General features: G+C 36.4%; 1 protein-coding gene across 1 annotated transcript in view; it reads right to left on the bottom strand.

The window, feature by feature from the left end:
• Window positions 1–7,373: 7,373 nt before the first annotated feature.
• The window catches only part of EMC2 (ER membrane protein complex subunit 2), a 37,585-nt gene continuing 27,168 nt past the window's right edge, over window positions 7,374–17,790 (bottom strand). Inside the window, exons 8-11 of the mRNA XM_051785185.1 lie at window positions 16,712–16,793; window positions 15,465–15,575; window positions 14,501–14,605; window positions 7,374–7,772 (exon numbers count right to left, since the gene is read on the bottom strand). Of these exons, the coding sequence (XP_051641145.1) occupies window positions 7,686–7,772; window positions 14,501–14,605; window positions 15,465–15,575; window positions 16,712–16,793 (385 nt within the window). The 3' untranslated portion in view covers window positions 7,374–7,685. The remainder of the gene's footprint in view (window positions 7,773–14,500; window positions 14,606–15,464; window positions 15,576–16,711; window positions 16,794–17,790) is intronic.

The raw sequence follows: 17,790 nt of genomic DNA, 5'->3' as shown, positions 1-17,790 counted from the left end.
AAACAAAATTCTTGCATTCTAGCCAGTCCTCAGTAATATCACTTCCCATTTAAATAGTCTTCTTCATTCACGGTGTTTGTGTTCCCCTCGCTCCCACCCCCATGGTGGCATTGGAGTGTTGGTCCCACAGATTCCTTTGGATCACTGGAGACACAACAGAAAACAGACATCCTCCTGACACTTTCAATTCCTCTGGCTCATTTACCTGAAAGGATCAGGAGTAAATGAACACAGCCAATATAGGGAAGTCTTCTGTTATTTCTTGTTCACTGCCAAAGAACACACCCTCAGGTCTCACCCACCACTGAAAAGGAAACAGGACAAAACAACAGGAAAACCACCACCCAGATGTCATCCCTGCGTCCTCATATGTGTCATGGTTGGCCACAGCACACAGACAGGAACCCTGCCCCAAAGAACCACTACAAAAGATGTAACTGGTGGGAGGCAACAGGCAAGAGACTGTGGGAACGGCTGAGGCATAAAGAAAAGAGACCACGAGGCTTCTCCAGGGCCCTGCAGAGCACAGACTTTGTTACATCTTCTCTAATTCAAGATCATTAACTCCTACTATTTCCAGTCTCTGTAGCCTTTCTTGCATTGATTTTGTTTAAAATGTTGATCTTACTGCATTAGTCGGCAGTCACTTTCATTGCTTTCTTGCTATGATTTTAGGTGCAGATGGCCATATATTAAAAGTTACTCTTCAGCTGCTTACAAACACAGAGTCAGGGCAATTCAGACAACTATCTGTTCTGCTTCCACTTAGGAGCCTGGCAAATAAAGCACACAAAATAAAAGGAAAAAATTGGTGCCTAAATTTAAGAATCAAATCCATGTCTAAGCACTTAAGCACTTAAATATGTGGTCTGATTTAAAAAAAAAAAAATAGGAATCAAAAAAGTGCCAGCAAGGCCAACTGGGAGCCGATGACTTGGAGAATTCCATCCCTTATTTTGTTGCCTAAATAGGAATCCAGGAATAGGGCCCAGGAGCTCATTTTGAACAAAATATTTGTATGTATGCTGCCTAGAGCTGGAAGGAATAAATTGGATCATTGATCCCCTCTGAACTGGGAAATCACAGGAATTTTTTTTTAAAAGCCCTGTTCATGTTATACAGGCATTCAGAAGACTGAATAGGACAGTTGGGCATTGAAAAGACATGAGAAAGACTGTTCTTATCCTGAAGGCAGATGTTAGAACACAGAAGGCCCAGGTGCTCTCAACCCAGAACCAGTGTAAGATAATGCTCCTTGTGCTGACCTCAGCCACCCAACAGCCTGTCAGGCTCATACCCACCAAAATTCACATTCTGCTATGTAGTTAGACAGCTGAAACACTGAACTTCCTTCACAGAGGGATTTTTCTTCAGCAAACTTCACATTAAAAAAAAAAACCAGTCTAAGGAAAAAGAGACATGCATCTCTTGCTAGGCTTCTCCATCCAATTCTCTCCCAAAGTGATGGTATCACATATTGATTTGTTCTCAAAGTTGCTTCCAAATGACCCTATCTACATCTCTGCTTTACTGAGAAGATGGTTTGTATGTGGAAAAGCCTTGATGTTCCTTGAAAAGACTCTGATAATAGGTGTAGCTGTTTCTTCCATATGGCTAATCAGACTCAGAATTACCTGAATATTGGAGCTTCCCAAGAGGAGTAAATTTTCCATATTAGCAAAGGCTCCTTTCTACGTCTAGGCGGTGCCTACACTTAACTAAATCAAAGTTTACCTAAAAGCTTATTAGAGCTTTTGGCTCCATACAGACATCACATTTCTGGGAAGTTTTGATCAAAAAGCTTGGCATGACTACAATTACAATATTGTTACAAGTCACTAAATGTTATTGATATGCTTAAAACAGAGATTCTGTGTTCATTTTATATACAATTTATCTCAATTGCAGTCAGCAAGATTTCTCAGTTTTCATCCTCCCTTTGAATCTTTCAAAGGTATTTCCAGCTTACAATAAAGCCTGCTAATAATGGTCAAGCAGTCCATTGAATAATCATTCAATTAAAAAAATAAAGCAATAAAAACATTGATTTCAGAATAAAACAGACACAGCAGCTATTGACTTTAAATACACCTATTAATAATTTTTTATGGTTTTCATTCTTGATTCTAACTTAAACAGAATAAACTCCAGCAGTTGTCCAGGGAAAGAGATACAGTTCTACAGGGTAGTTTTCTTACACCACTGCCCACCTCGTGATCTATCCACATTTACACAGTTCTCAAAGTCTAAACTGAAACAAATATTCTCAGACGGGCAGTGACAGCTTTGAGTGTCATAGCTGTATTTAATGGAATAAAAAACACAGAGCAACTTGTCAGACACACCACTGTGTCAAGCTCAATTACCTAAATAAACAGAGGCAACGGTTAATTTTACTTGCTGCTCACTTTTTTGAAACTGCTTCAGTGTTGATTTTTGCAGTCTCTTCCCGAGAGGATTACATCTGCCTGGTCTAAAGTTTCACTTCCAAACATCATGTCCAAAACCTAAAAGCCTGCTACAGAAAAACTGTATAAATTTGGGAAAAGATCCTTCATTCTTTGGGGGAAATTAGCCTTGATCCTAAGAGGAACCTTATTTAAGCAAGCTCTGTCTGCGGCACAAGCCGTGCTTCTATTGCCAATGCAAACAGGTCGTGACCTGCCATGATGGAAGCCCACAAGGAACTTTTCCCAAGTGAGCAGTCCCTCTAAATGTGTCTTTCTCTGCTGGTAGCCTCTAAGTGGAAGCTTACGTGCTGCCCAAATGGTATGAGGAACCCTAACATCAACAAGGTCGCATTGAAAGCTGCTAAAATACACAGGGATGAGGAGAAAAACATTTTTGCACTACAATTTCAATTTTTTTTTTTTTAAACGCAACCTTACACCTCTCATTATTTAGGCAATGCAGAAGTGCAGCACATTTTGTCACCTTCTCCAGAGCAGGGAGCTACTGGACCTCTGCTGGCTGATTCAAGTTGAAAAGGTGGTTCTTCCTCCGTCCAGTCATCCCTTTGACCTTGGATAACAGACCTCCCATCTGGAAGTGTTTTCCCAAAGTTATTCACTCCATGCTGTTTCACACACACACACCAAAAAAAAGGCCCAGTGACTGCAGTCACCATGTCACCAAGAGTAACAGATCTTTCCATACGCTTGCAGGTCACTCAGCACGGATCACATCCAACCTCGTCCATTCTTTGTCAAGCCTCCACAAAAGAGCTGAGCAGACTCTGGATATTTAATGGGACAGGTCTGAGGCAAAGGCTTACATGCTGACCTTTAGGTGTGCAATGAAGCCCATGATGTGCAAAACCTTCAGAACCAGGATCAATCCAACAAACTGATCCCTCACAAATCTGCACCCTCACCTCCACACCTATACCCACAGTGAAAATGCCACAGTATCACACCAGCAGGGATCTTCCACAAGACCCCAGCTGTGCAGAGGCCCAGAGGAGAAAAGTAAAACAGAGGACAGGACAGTCTTTAGTAGGAGCAAAAACCTGCGGGGAGACTCGTGCCAAGGCGCAGCCCTACTGACGGCTGGAGGAGCTCACGTGCTGTGCTGGGTCTCTGAGCACTGGCTCCTGAGACCGACTCTGGAGGCTCTGGCTGTGCAGTCTTATTTAGCCTTTTTCACCACGAATGCTCACCTCTGGGATCCCAAGTGCAGGTGAACGGCATGTTCTTTGCAACTTGCCAGTGGAAGTTAACCCTACTATTGCATGTGGGTTAAACAGGCCTGTATGCTGCTCTCCAGCCTTTCTTCCTTCCCTGATAAGCACTCAAAGGATTGTACTGCTTGCTATAGGGGACTTCCTCCACAGAGAGCAAAATAAATTCACCTGTGAAGTGCACTGATAAAGGCTTTCCATTTCACATTCAGCAGCTGAAAAACAACTTTACCAGAGGTGAGTCTGGGGGGTTGGTTTTCTTTAGTTTTGTTTTGGGTTTTGTTTTTTTGGGTTTTATTTTTGGTTTGCTGTTTATTTTTAAGAGGCAGGTAGATTAATGAGCCATTTATTTCTGAAAGCTAGTCTCTGGCTGAATCTAACTTCCAATTGGTGCCTATCAAGAGGATCTCTAAGCTTCCAGAGTCATTCCACAGAAGACTTATGACTATTTCAAGTACTTTATTCTCCACATAGACTCAAGTATCTGTAGTTAAGCAACAGTTAGTCCTAAAATTCTATTCATGCACTGAACAATGGAAGTACTAAGCAATATTTTGAAGCATATTAAGTAGTATTAATTTTCTAGACAAAACCACACTCCAGAACTGTTCTAATGCTCCTCTGCTCTGACACCAACTTAAGGAAGGGTGGGAGTAGTCCTTTCCTGCATACAGGGGTACGTGCACATCACATAGCACCATTTCACTGGAATCTGCATGGTTTAGATTTTAATGGAGTGTTGGTTTTAGAGTTGAATATACAGAAGCTCTTGAGTTACAAAAAGAATTATTATTGCAAACCTGACTGCAGCTACAGTTGGTGTTCTTGGAAGATGAGAGTGCAAGTAACAAGAAGCTAAGAAATTCATGCCAGTAAGTCAAGTTTAATTTGCTTTCCTTTTCCCCTCCCTTCTAAGGCTGGCTGAAATACAAGTTCCACTGTAAATGCAGTGACTAGCAAACATGGATGCCATTAAAAATACAGCACTGCCAAGAGGAAGTCCTCCGTTGACTAATAACAGAGTTTCCAATAGCAACTGCAAGATATTCTGGGCACTGATCTGAAGAGATTTAGGGATATATTCTAAACAAGATGTGCTTTTTGCAGCTACATAATATGAATTGTATAACATTTGGACAAAATGTTTTTAAGTCACCAGTAACTTGCATCACAAGGGCAGAATCTGAGGTTCTGGTGGCTCTTCAATGACCTTTACTTCATTGGGTAACACTAAGCTCTTGCTATCAAGCCCATTATCAAAGTACGGTCAAAAAAATAAAGACACAAGTCCTCGCTAGACAGTCTGGCATTGCAAAGGTCCCAAGTTTTCGCTGTCAACTGAAACAATATGAAAACATAGCCTTTTATTTTGGAATGAGGAGACTGCATGCTTGATAATAAATTTTTTGTGTAGCATTTGTCACTGTCAGAGCACAATACAAAAATATAATCAAGTTCATTTGTTAATTAAGTAACCCATTCTTTGAAAACCTACTTTTTAATGCAACACAGTGTCAGTGACATTACAAAATGGTTTACTAGAACTGGAAAATTACTTTTATAAAAATCATATTATATCACAACTTCCCTTCTCAGCAAGCTCCTTGCTTGCTGAGACTGCATGGCATTTCATACAGTTATTTCCTATGCAGACAGAAGATAATTATTTTTTTTTTTAATTTGAATATGGAAAAGACCCTCAACTTCCACTGCTTCAATTATATAACTGTATCAGAGACTGCCCACGCATTTTCATAGGAGTAATTTATTTTACCTTTGAAGTAAACTTGAATTTGTTAGAAATATTAGCAAGGTCAACTTGTAAGCTCTACTATCTGGAAATTATGCCAAAATACACTCACAAATCAGAGTGCTAAATAGTAATTTCAAAAGATGATAAGCAGTAGTGAAAAAGTTCTAAGCAGCCAAACGACATGAAATTTTTCATCAAATCACTGAAAATAAGAAACAGAACAAATTTTCTTACAGAGAAACTGATATACTACATAACCAAGTCTGACATTGTTATATTAAAAGTTGCCTCTGAATAAAACATGTACAACACATTCCAGCGGCACAGATGCCAGTTGCACAAAAATACTGCACTGCTGTTTTTTAATACCTTGGAGGTAAAATGTTACGCACTGCTTCAGTCTTCAGTACAGCTTCACACCATTTTAAATTTTATAATGCAACCGAGTTACATGCGATGTAGGTAAAAGAGAAAAAAAACACCTATGAGGGCCTAAAACTCTAGATGGCACACTCCTACAGTCAAAGACTACAAGTCTGAACAGAAATACACAGGCTTACATATACTTCCTTGGTTTTCCACCCAAAATATATATAATCTAGCCACAAATACTGTTCTCAGATCTGTTTGTGAATTATTATTATAAAAGGATCTGCACTATTCCCCCAGGTTAGAATTGGATGATTTAATATAATACTATGCAGTATTTGCAGTTTTGTATTTCAACAGTAGTGAATTAGGTTAATTTACGATTCCACATACAATCAATTCCCACGGCATAGCACCCATCCTGTCACACTATCATACTCCAACCTACTTTATGGACAACAGGAGTGAGATCTTAAAGGCTCAGTCTCAGGCAACAACCAGGTCAGTTACACACATTTCCAAGCTTTGAACTAACAAAGAGAGTTTTTGTTGCTGCTTTAAGAAGCTCAACTTTGCTTCACTACATCGAGTCCAGGATCAAAAAAAGGACATTTTGGTATAGCCTTTAACCTACCCATCTATATAGAGTAGGCAGTATAAAATCTAAAAGTCAAATCATGATGGTGACAGTCATGAAAACTACATTGCAATATTTTTATTAGAATTTGCTGAGGGTATGTTGCTGCTGTTATGCAATCTTACTGAAGCTGTAATAAATGAGATGATAGCTGTGCAACTGAATTGCCACATTACACACCTGAACAACATCCAGAATGATCAGAACTGCAAAATGCATGAATTCGGGTGTTTGACTAATTATCTGAGTAAATAAACCAGTGCCTAAAGACAAACACAGTATGATTTACAGTGTGCTAGATGCTACATGCTGACGGTGTGACAAACACCATCCTCCAGTCAGTACAAGGCAGTTGAACAGGCTGTCTCATCTCGTCCTTGCAGTGCAGTTCCCCCTGGTTACTGTGGAGATAAAGCACCAGCCACCCCACAGCGAAGGGGTGCCCAGACCGCAGGCACAGAATGAGTACAGACAAGCACACGCAGACTTGCGTTCAGGTGGTTTTGAAATTCATGATGTGGAACATATGTGCAACAAAGGACACGGAGAAGGAATAAAAAAAGTGCATATGCATATACTGAGCGGAGAATTACATGGACATGGAAGCATTTGCCCATAAAACCACAGAGAAAAATGTCTTTGGCCATAAGCCAGTACAAGAGCATCTCTGGAACCAAGTACACAAGCAAGTTTTCTCCTTTTCTACAGTACTGGATATCAACTCATTAAGAAAACCGTTAACATCAACTTTTTTTTTCTCTACTATACTGTACTCATAATCACTCCTTGCTGTATGGTAAACATTTTCCAGAAAATGCATATCAGTAGCATGCTTTTACTCTTAAATATGCAAATAAGACAAAAGTGTTTAACATATGTTATTAATCTACATATATAAATTCATAATTTCCATTTGCAAGACCAATAAATCACTATTTTTTTAAATCATGTAACAAGTTTATTTCTACAAATTATGGCTTAGAAGCAGGTACTGTAGGTACAAAAAATCTGAAGAAAATGATGTGCAGCATGTAATTTATGTTTTCTATGTGGATAAAGTTATTCGTTTCAGTGGGTATTCATCATATTTCTTATAGCAGCAATAAATAGGCATTTTACTTTTCATAAAATGTTATCTTATATAGGACGTTAATCAATACAAAATTAACTTTTAACAGCACTACAGTAACATAACCCACAGGTTGAGCATGGTATTGAAAAATTTCATATTGGATCTCTGTGCCAAACTAAGACTGAGTGATTTGCAGGGTCTCCAACATGTCTTCCACTGCCTTCAAAGAGTATTTAGTTTCTTTCTTACTGCGACCTGCAAACTAAACAAGAAAGAAAGGATTGCTATAATTCATACATCAGAAATTCTGTGCACAGATCCTGTGAAAATAACAGTTCCAAACATGAAATATAACAAATTAACTCTATTCATTACAAACTTTAGAGGACAGCACTAAAACTCAGAATTTTTACCACAATACAAGCTACATCACCATCCTTCTGTGAAGCAATGAAAAATTACTTAATAGTAGAACTCAATTTCACTAATTTGCTCTGAATTTGAATATTCTGCGCTAATACTCCACTTTGAAATTTAACATTTATCTGAACAGAGATTTTCATGTTGTTTTGTTTGCTCTCTAAACTTTAACATACATTTTATTTCAGACTTATTTTTATGCAATCCAAATTAGATTACATTAATAATTTAAATAATAGCAAGACTTAGACTTGTTATTAAAGCCAGTCTTTTTTCTATTTTTGTTATAGCTAGTCAGAGGAAACTTCTACTTATCAAAATCTACTATAAAATAGTCCAGACAACATATAATTATATTTTGTGGTTCAAAGTAATTGTAAGTGATGACCTTGTAGTTGATTGTAGCCTGCTATTACAACAGCAATTTCAGAGAACATTAAAAATAAAGTCTGTTCTGATAAGAAAGAAAGACACAGTGTAATAAGTACTGCTAATGGCTTTAGATTTCCTAAGACACATGCAGCCAAATGGGAAAGGAAGTGGTACAAGGACTGGAGATGCTGACCACCCCATGTTGACCTCAAAAGAGTTTCTCTAACAGTACTGACAATTCCCATCACTCACCAGCCTTATCTAACACAGTGGATTTATGGACTAGGTTGGTCTTCAGTCAAATGAAACTCCTGACCACTTCTAATACACCTGCACTAAAAAGTTTTGCATTTGGGATTGGGACGGGTGGTGAAGAAATTACAGAAGCAGTAACTATAACTTGCTTGTACTAAAGCAGCCTATTCTCTACTTAAATGTTAACATCTAAACACTAAATAAATTTTCAATTTGATGGTTTTCATTTCAAATACCACTGGTGTCTCGCATATTTAGTCCTTGATTTATAATGTGTCCCTTCTCTCTTGTAATTAACTTAATTTAGCAAACTCTTCATGACCTGTTAAGAAAGATTAAATCATCAAACTCAGGTAATATCACACCAGCAACAAGCTGCAGGACCTGTTAACCTGCTTTTGACCCCCAGGCTACAATCTAGCACTGAGATCCCCAATCAGCACTGAGTTTTTAAAAAAATAGTTTTGGCACACTAAATGATAAGCTATTGCAAATTAAATAGTTAGAAGAAAGAAATTTTGTTACTGTGGCAACACTTTACAGTTAAGAGATGTACTGAAAACACCATATTTTCATATTTAATATTTCCATGTGATTAACTGATGTGCTATGTTTTGATTCTAGTAGTATGCATAAACCCACTCTTCAGGTTGTAGAGTTTCCACAGTGACCTGCAATAGTCAGAGGAAAATCCAAGATTTCTTAACACACTCCGAAGTGAGAGAAGCAATTTTTGCTTAGATCTGACTGAATATAATATCCTTTTTTTGTTCACAGTACACAGATACTTGGGGATTCCAAATCCTTTCACAAATACAAGGTAAAAAAACAGAACTCAAAACCTCAACTGAAAAATTGTTTCAAATTCAAAACATCGAGAAATTTCAATAAAAAGCAGAGAAGCCTGAACATACGGTGTTCAAAAAGCACATTTGGCAAGACACACAGAAAGCATGCAGAGGAAAGTTTCAAAATAAGAGAACTTTTACTTATTCACTTCATGGACAGTGAAAGCAAAACTGACATAAGACATCAGTTTAAAAAAACGCTACTTGATAATTTCAAGAGCAGCTGCCTTCATGATACTGACATATAGTTTAAGCTGAACAAATAAAACCAAACTCTGCGTCATAACAAACAGAAGTACACTTGGAAATGTAATTACTTCAAATTTGCCCTGACAAACAATTATTTTGTCTATTCTGCCATTATACAGCAATTTGACTGATTGAGCTGGAATCCATTTCTTAAAATCATGATTTAATTTTCTGTTTCCCAAATGGTTAGTAACAAAATCACCCCTCTCCAGCCATAAATAACACATAGATTGCTAACACAGAAGAATTTAGCAATGTACCCAAAAAGCATGTATCTGGAAAATTACTATGAGTAGGATCACATTAAAGATTCTTGTGAGCATTAATCAAACCTGTCTGCCTCTGCTGAAATGCTTCTGCCAGGGGACATGCTAAACCAATTACCTAATTGAACAGCACCAGGTAGCCACATTTTGTTTCGATCTTAAAGTAACTGTGACTCATGTCCTCAGTCAGAACAGAGAGAAATCCTTTGCAGGGTCTGCATAGACAGAATAGTCCAGTTTCCCAGTGGTAAGGCAAAACTAAGCTAATAATAATAATAACTCTTAGAATAACAAGTACTTCACTAATTTCTGAAATAAAAATAAAAATTAAATTTTATTTGGTTTTTTTCCCCACCCAGTCAACTAAATTTAAGAGGCCTGAGAATAATGACTCTTTTTCAGAGGATGTGCTGGCAGCCAGGAATTCCAGCTCCATACAGCAGCTCTAGCTACAAAACCTTTCTGTCTTCCTGCAGAAGTTTACATTTCTCCTAGATTAGACACAGATGAGAAGTACTAATCAGCATGGATGGTTACATATTTAAGATCAAAATAAATATATTAACCAGATGTCACATATCGGTGCTTTTCAGAAAATTATTTAACTATTCTGTATCATCATGTTTTCCTGCAAAGACACTGCTACATGGTCTAACCAACAGTGGTGAAATAAGGTTTCCTTTTTATACTCAAACATTGCTTTCTTTAAATGACAATAAACTAAAAAGTTCTGATTTTATGCAGGAATGCACAGGAAAAGCAAAATTAAGTTCCAAAAGCAAACTGCCTGAATGACAGAATAAACTGAAAGAAGGGAACCAGTAGAAATATTTCAAGTAAACTGCATATAAAATAAAATAATGATAATAAAAAAACCCAGCAACTATAGCCAGTACTTTGAAAAAATAAAGGCAGCTTCCCAGAATTACTCAGAAAACTGCTGGTAATTCAAGTTTGAATTCAAACTGGAAATGGGGAAAGATCTCACTGCAAGACAATTGCTCAAAAGTAACTTTTTGAATTAATAATCTCATAATTTAAAGGCACAAATTCATATTCAGGATTCTCAATGCATCTTATTCTCTAGAACATGACCACCAGAAATATTTCATTTAGCAGTATGAGAAGGTCCAACCAATAAAATAAGCCAATGCCAAACCCAACAAGCTCTTAAGGTTCTTACTTTACAGGTGGATAATGCGTGGAAAGTTGGGAGGATTTATAGAGATAATATAACTAGCTTAAAACCTGGCTTAAAATCCCTCCATTAAGGGAGGAATACTATAAGGGCTTCCCCTGGCACAAGCAACCAAGGTTTTATCCTCAGGTCCAAATGATGACATTTTCCAACTGCTCAGCTCACCAAGGGAGCAACAAATCAACACTGACTCACAGGGGAAACCCACACCTACTACATCACCAAACACCATTTGCTGTAGCCACTGGATGTTACAAGTCTCTAAACACAGACTGGAGCAGCCAAATGCTCCTGCAGCCCTGTAACACGGTCAGGAGGGATGGGCTGGGGCGACCCTGTGCAGCCCAGTCATTAGAGCTTCTCCCGGGACTTCTGTGAGGAGGAAGGGGAGTTCACCCCACTTACTTGCCAGATCCCAGCTTGAGCACTTATATTTTCTCAATAGCTAAGTTTCCCCTGTCATTCCAATCACACACTTCACTTTATGTCCCAAAGAGCTAACAAGAGCAGCTGAAGTATGCAACATATCACAAATGTATGAAGTCACAAAGAAGTTATGACATGTGTTTAACATACCTATAGATAGACAGATAGAAAGACAGATAGAAAGACAGATAGAAAGACAGATAGAAAGACAGATAGAAAGACAGATAGAAAGACAGATAGAAAGACAGATAGAAAGACAGATAGAAAGACAGATAGAAAGACAGATAGAAAGACAGATAGAAAGACAGATAGAAAGACAGATAGAAAGACAGATAGAAAGACAGATAGAAAGACAGATAGAAAGACAGATAGAAAGACAGATAGAAAGACAGATAGAAAGACAGATAGAAAGACAGATAGAAAGACAGATAGAAAGACAGATAGAAAGACAGATAGAAAGACAGATAGAAAGACAGATAGAAAGACAGATAGAAAGACAGATAGAAAGACAGATAGAAAGACAGATAGAAAGACAGATAGAAAGACAGATAGAAAGACAGATAGAAAGACAGATAGAAAGACAGATAGAAAGACAGATAGAAAGACAGATAGAAAGACAGATAGATAGACAGATAGATAGATAGATAGAAAGATAGATAGAAAGACAGATAGAAAGATAGATAGAAAGACAGATAGAAAGATAGATAGAAAGACAGAAAGATAGATAGAAAGACAGAAAGATAGATAGAAAGACAGAAAGATAGATAGAAAGATAGATAGAAAGATAGATAGAAAGATAGATAGAAAGATAGATAGAAAGATAGAAAGATAGATAGAAAGATAGATAGATAGATAGATAGATAGAAAGATATATATAGATATGTTAATTGTGTTAATGTGGACTATGCCGGTAAGCATCAAACAAAAATGCTAAATGTAGGATCCAAAAGGACTCCACAAAAAACAGTAAAAAAAAAAAAGTTTTTTCAAACAACCCCCCCCCAAAAAACAACAAACCCACACACACCTAGAAACCCCCCCAGCACCACCACCACTCCCAATAAAATTCATGTTTAATATTAGAGACACTGTGTGATGTTAACAGAAAGCTATGTGGAGAGAAAGAAAAGAAAAAAACCAAAACAATAACCCAGGCATGCCTATCTTGCTGTGAGTCAATTACATACAAACTGTCATAATTAAACATTCATTATATTTAGAACCAGGAGATGCCTATTTCTAGGTCTTCTAGGTCATTCCACAGCCAACACTGGTTTTACATTTCCATCCTGACACACTTGAAAGTGCTAACAGGTGCTTTGAACTTCAGTCACAATATTTACATGGAACATGTGCAAATCCACTCTAATCTAAGTAGTTTATTCTATTAAGATGTAAAGCATTGGATAGTAGTTTTCACTAAAAATCCACACATCTTTTAAAACCTGTTTTGTTCTATCAGTGGTGAGTCCATAGGAATTCCTTTCTTCAAGGGGTTTTTTGTGGGTGTTTGATTCTTTTGGTTGGGGGTTTTTTGTGTTTTTTCCCTTTTCTTTTTTAAATTCTGCAATACTTGAGTTTTCCATCAGCATTATGCTTACAGGCATGTCGGACATATTTCAGTCAAAAGAAGCCCTGGTTATTTATGGGACATCAGACAAAGCAGTTAATTCATACACACCTTCCCAGCATGAGCAAGTAAATGGTTTATTAAAGCAGAGTCATTTAAAGAGTAAAAGAGAGAAATAAACTTTAGGTACACAGGTATAAAATCCTTAATTATATACTCAGGGTTACAATGTTCTTCACTGTAAAGTACAGTCAGAGGCTACAGGGCCAATTAGGAGAAATGGAAAATACCTCTAAGTTGGAATACATTGAAAACGTGTTAGCCCCAAGAAGCTGCACTGCTGGCAAGGAACTGACATACAGTGTGTACTAAGAAAACTCCATTGGCCATAAAAGGAAAATTTAATTTAATTCCATAATAGATGGAGCTGGTAAAAAGGCCATTTGGTAGTATTAACCATGAAATAGAAGCAACAAGAGAAAAATTAAATATGGGGTTCCAATACTGAAATATTGCAGGAAGAAAGGAATGTTACATGCATATAAAGTCTTGCTTTTAATATGAACATTTTTGATCAAAAAAAAGTTCTGAGGAGAACTGGACAGTATGATGATGATGTTCAGGATTACTTATATATAAACTTCAATTGGCAGATTATTAAGAATACTTGTAAGGGAGTCAAATAGACAAACTATATTTGGGATGCATAGACAGCAGAACCTATGTCTTAACACGTGTTTTCATTCAGAGTTATAGAAAAGAATAAAGATTTAAAATACAATAGCAAATACAAAATTTTAAGCATAATTTTCCAAAGAGTTGAAAAGACTCCTAAAGATTTCAGCAAGCTTTGACTGTGGCCTACAAAGTGCATTTTCACAATTCAACAGGCATTTTTCTACAAAACTATGCAAAACCAACTTCAGTCACAATTTCTAAGGTAATTATTAGAAACATCATTAAATATGATTTTGAAATGTCAGAGCAAACTCGAGGAAAACCAAATTCTAGAATTTCCACTTCTTTTTTAGTAAAATAGAAGTGGGTAACAAAGTCACTCTAAGAATTAAGGCACACCAAGTTTTATTAAAATAGCTGTAGAACCAAGTCTTGGAGGCCAACATTACACTAGTCTACATTCAGTTAATGTCAGTAGAAAAAAATCTGTTTAAAACTATTAAGTAAATAATACTAATTAATAAATGGAAAATACCAACCTTATATTAATTATGGCTTCTAGGAAACCAAACAAGTAGAATGCAAAAAAATCCAAGCAAATGACACTGGTTTACATGTCATATCTAACCTCTTGAACAGCAGCTGATAAAAGGGCAGAAAAGAACTATACAGCAAGTTAAGAGTATCATAAAGCAATGATGTACTAACCTGGTATGCTCTGTTTATTTGGTTTGCTGCCCAGCTGGCATATTTCATATTATCCTTTTTCATTTTTGCACTTGCTTTTGGATTGGAAGCAATATGACTGGCAGACTATGAATACAATAAAATAAGAACAAAAACCAGTGTAACCACAAAATTTACGTACATTGAATATACTGAGAACATTCAGCATCTTTGCAGACCTAGTCCCAGACACAGTGACAGTGGAAAAAGACAAACGATTTTAAAAGTTGCTGGCAAACAGCATCCAGATAAGAAGCAGCTAAACTTCTTAAACAATTGTTCTAATTAAAGCTACACTAGACTGCAGTTCAGTTATGTATTGAGTTAAGAACCAAACATGGACATGATCAGCTAATCTAATTTGCTTTTCCTAAAGTCAGAGTTATGGATTAGTTTTCCCCATTCAATGTGTGTACCAGTGACAGTACAAAATATGTCATTTGTGTGTCCAAACTGCCATTAAAAACATGACATTCTTCCCTGTGGCATCAGAAAACACATTTTAAAAGCAGGTAAGACTCTACATAAACTATGGACACCCTCACCTGAAAAAATAAAAAATATTACTTAAGAACTAAACTCATCTCAGAGACTTTTCACTTATATAAATAAATCCACTATGCAAGGAACCAGTGCTACTGTGCTGGTACTCTTCAGTGGAAGAGAGGAATATGACTTTAAATCCTTTTCCAAGAACGTACTTTTATGTGCCAATAATTACAATTCTTTGGAAAACACAGGCAACACTTAAGGGTAAGAGCACTTCAAGTAAGGAGTACTTACTGGCACAAAATTGTCCATAGCCAGTATTAAAACAGTGTTAATAATATGAGCTATTATGTTAAACCAATGGGGGAAAAAAACCAAACCAGCAAATGGTAAAGGATAATACACCTGCACAGACATATTCAAAATGATAACACGGAAAATATATACTCATGCTTACCATGTAAAGTCCAAACAGAGCTCTCATATTTCTGTTGTTAAGCTTCAGTGCTTGTGCAAAATACTTTCTTGATAGCTCAAGGTTTTCAAGACCCCCTTGAGTGTATTTAACCTGTAAAATGATAAGCTCTTGAAACTTGCATGTCTTTCATACCTCAGGCATTTGCTCTGAAGCAAAGATATTATGAAAATTCACTTCAGGTTTGTTTCACGTGGTTGTTTTAAACCAGAGAGTCCTACCAAAGGCCAAATACTGGCTTAGGAGAAATCCAAGATTTTCTCATTATATGAATTTTAAATTACTTCACTATAGGAAAAAAAAAAAAAAGCTAGCATTAATTTAATTAACTTATTGCTACAAGAATCAAAAGTAATTATTTTGCACCTATAAAGACTAAAAACCTTGAGATAGTCTCTTGAGAAAAATAGTACAAACTCTAAAGCTAAATTCTGACTACCAGAAATCCACACTGACCCTGTGTTCCCTGAGCATGCAGGACACCAGTACACAAACCACCACAATGCCTTCCATTATGTATTCAACTGCAAAATAGCACACAAAGTTTAGAGGATTACTCCATTGATTTTCTATTCATTTTGCCAGTTATTAGATCAACAAAAAGAGGGATAAATACTAGAAGACACGTTCAGTCTTTCTACCCAAAAGCTATTTAGATTTTCAAGTTTTAATGTTAACCCAATTTTATCCACATTAACAAATTAAACCCAACCTAAGGACTTAACAGTACAATTTAGAAAAAAATATATACATACTCTGGAAAAGAAAAACAAGATTGCAAATGGCTAAAACCTTGAGCTAAAACTTCTAAGTTTACCTCTAGTTTTCGCCTCTCTTCCGTCAGTGCTCCTTCAGGCAAAATTTCGTATGTGGATTCCAAGATCTGACTCCACAGTAACAGGCAATATATCATAACCCTCTAAGCAGCATTGTTGTGGAACTTTAACTTCTCATGCACTTAATTTGAAAAGTGCATAAACACTTCAACAAGAAAAGTTCATTTAAAATGAGTTTTTATCTACGATAATTCCTGCCCTAACTCTTAGCTTAGTCACAGTGAGTAAGAAAACATAGTTTTCTTAACATGTTCAGTTCTATGAGATGTCAACATTCTCTGTATACTCTTTTAAATCTCCTAGGGAAAAATTAAAGAAACCATTTTCACCACTTCTGTAACATAAAAACAGAAAATGTAGTCAAACATAATTGATTTCTCTGAAAATACCTACTTCAGCATATTGCTGACAATATAAGTGGTTGTGTGGATTAGTCATCATAAGCTCCTCTAAGCAGAAGGCTGCCTTTGCATAGCTGAGGAATATAAAAAACAGTGACAAAATGAAACAAGAATATGCAGCTCTTTGTTTCAGTTTTTTTTACAGCACAATAAAAGTCTTACTTTCCCCCCTATAAAATTGTGATTCACAATTAATAAAAATGTTTCATTTTTAAATCATGTTTGGAATCAAATTACTCCATTTACATTATAGACAGGGAAAAAATACACAAAATCTAATAGTCTGAGTATATATGGAACAGCTCATGGAAAGAATTTAACATCCTGATCTCTCATTAATAAGTGCTATTTCTTATCAACAAGAGTGATGAGTAGAAACAGGAATCAGATATAAGGCAGTGAACTGAGACTACAAATTAATTCATTTTTTCCCTACAAGAAAATTCTGAGGATCCACAAACCAAGTTACAGACCAGAACATTTACAATGACAGTTAACTTTATCAACCATAGAAGTGAGACCAAAAAAAACATACTAAGAGCAGTTCAAATCTATGTATGCAAACAGCATCGGACCAAATGGGCAAAAAACTTATCATTTGAAAAGACTAGCCCTTGGGTTTTTTTGGTGAAAGCTTTCAGAAAGAATTTTTTCAGAAAGAATTAAGAAGTCAAGCTCAAAATGTAGGTTTATTTAGAAGAATCTTAGCTTCATAATCTTTCAACAAATATAAGTTTCTGCAGAATTTGCATTGTCTACAGATATGTGATAGCATTATTCCACAGTTTACATGATAAGATTCTAAAATTCAGAGATGCAATGTTTATAATGGTAGTGTGGGTAGATATTTAATACAGCAGCAAAAGCAATTTAGATATTATGAGACTGTATTAAACCATGTAATCTGTAAAATCTTGTATCTTAAAATAAATATACTGAGGTTTTCTCCCATGCACGATATGATACTCGTGTACCTATTTTAATCTGGAGATAAAAGGATAGCCACCAAAAGCAGAAGTCACAGTTCTCATTGCAGAACAGAGCAGAACTGAGGACTGTATAAATCTTGTA

The sequence above is a fragment of the Manacus candei genome, unplaced genomic scaffold (genome assembly GCF_025592945.1).
Source record: "Manacus candei isolate 608988 ecotype Guabito, Panama unplaced genomic scaffold, ASM2559294v1 h1tg000019l, whole genome shotgun sequence".
NCBI classification, from domain to species: domain Eukaryota; kingdom Metazoa; phylum Chordata; class Aves; order Passeriformes; family Pipridae; genus Manacus; species Manacus candei.
Note: the sequence above shows the minus strand (reverse complement) of the source record. Positions and strands in the feature narration are given on the sequence as shown.